This window comes from Crocuta crocuta, unplaced genomic scaffold, assembly GCF_008692635.1.
Source record: "Crocuta crocuta isolate KB4526 unplaced genomic scaffold, BGI_CrCroc_1.0 scaffold50, whole genome shotgun sequence".
Lineage (NCBI taxonomy): Eukaryota > Metazoa > Chordata > Mammalia > Carnivora > Hyaenidae > Crocuta > Crocuta crocuta.
In genome coordinates, this window is record NW_027527428.1 from 7692072 (window position 1) to 7693610 (window position 1539).

General features: G+C 62.7%; 1 protein-coding gene across 1 annotated transcript in view; it reads right to left on the reverse strand.

The window, feature by feature from the left end:
• The window catches only part of CCDC57 (coiled-coil domain containing 57), a 107738-nt gene that overhangs the window by 80492 nt on the left and 25707 nt on the right, over positions 1–1539 (reverse strand). The window contains exons 10-11 of the mRNA XM_077756610.1: positions 1389–1504; positions 118–229 (exon numbers count right to left, since the gene is read on the reverse strand). Coding sequence (XP_077612736.1) covers positions 118–229; positions 1389–1504 — 228 coding nt within the window. The remainder of the gene's footprint in view (positions 1–117; positions 230–1388; positions 1505–1539) is intronic.

The window sequence follows — 1539 nt, forward strand, 5'->3', positions numbered from 1 at the left end:
CTGGCTCTGGGAGGTCTGCAAAGGGCCCTCTCACGACCCGGGAAGCTGTGCCCGTGTGTGGTCGTGGGAGATGCTGGGCTGCGGGCCGGTGGCTTATGAGCTCCCCTCAGTCCCAACCTGCCACGGAAACAGACCGAACGGGCCCAGAAGCCACAAAGAGGGCCGGGGAGCCATCTAAAAAGATGTGGCAGGGCTCGGTGCATGCCACAAAGAGAAGCTGCCCAGATGGCTGGGAAAGCGCCACAGCAGGTTGTCACAGCTCGTGCAGGACGCCACCGTGCGGGCATGAAAGTGAGCTCTCCTGGAGGGAGCACAGCAGACGGCTCGGGCGGCTTTTCCTTTCCACAACCACCTTTGCCTCACCCGTGCGAGTTATGCTCCCCTTACTGTCATAAGTTTTAACAAGTACTCTAAGTACACATGTGACAGCACGAGAAGCTAGTCAGGGGCTGCCTGGGGGGCTCAGTCGCATCGTTATGCATTCGACTTCATCTCGGGTCACGATCTCAGGGTTCATGGGTGCAAGCCCTGTGTCAGGCTCCGCAACGACCACACAGTGCCTGGAGCTGCCCGGGGTTCTGTCTCCTTCTCTCTGCCCCACCCCCACTAGCAAACACGTGCGCATTCTGTCTCTCAAGATAAACACAATTTAAAAACTCAAACCACTATTCAGAACCCCATGAAGTGACAAGAGACCTGCAAGATGCTGCCTACCACTCTACACACCGTGCGCACACACACCACACTCCCGCGCGCGCGCACGTGCACACACACGCAACACCCTCCCGTGCGCGCACACACCACACTCATGCGCGCGCACACGTGCATTCACACGCAACACCCTCCCGCGCGCGCGCACGTGCATTCACACGCAACACCCTCCCCCGCGCGCGCACCCCACTCACGCGCGTGCACACGTGCATTCACACGCAACACCCTCCCCCACGCGCACACCCCACTCACGCGCGCGCGCACGTGCATTCACACGCAACACCCTCCTGCGCGCGCGCACGTGCATTCACACGCAACACCCTCCCCCACGCGCACACCCCACTCGCGCGCGCGCGCACGTGCATTCACACGCAACACCCTCCTGCGCGCGCACACGTGCATTCACATGCAACACCCTCCCGCGCGTGCACACCCCACACTCATTCGCGCGCACACGTGCATTCACACGCAACACCCCCACGCGCACACCCCACACTCATGCGCGTGCGCACGTGCATTCACACGCAACACCCTCCCGCGCGCGCACACCAGGAAGACGTACCCCAAGTGTTAACGTGACGTCACGCACAGACACCCTGAAATCGGCAGGGACAGCAGAGTTTTAACTGAAGCCTGCCGTGTCTGTGTTCCCGGGGGGAGCGGGGAGCAGCAGTGACCAGGGCGGGGGCCGGCCGCCGGGCCCTCTGCCCCGGGCTGGGCTCCCGGTCGGCCTGCCGCAAGCGAGCTCGGGGAGCGTGGGGACTGGAGCCATCAGGAACGGGGGCAGCTTTTACTGAAAGGACACAGACGTGTAACCGGTGCAGAAAG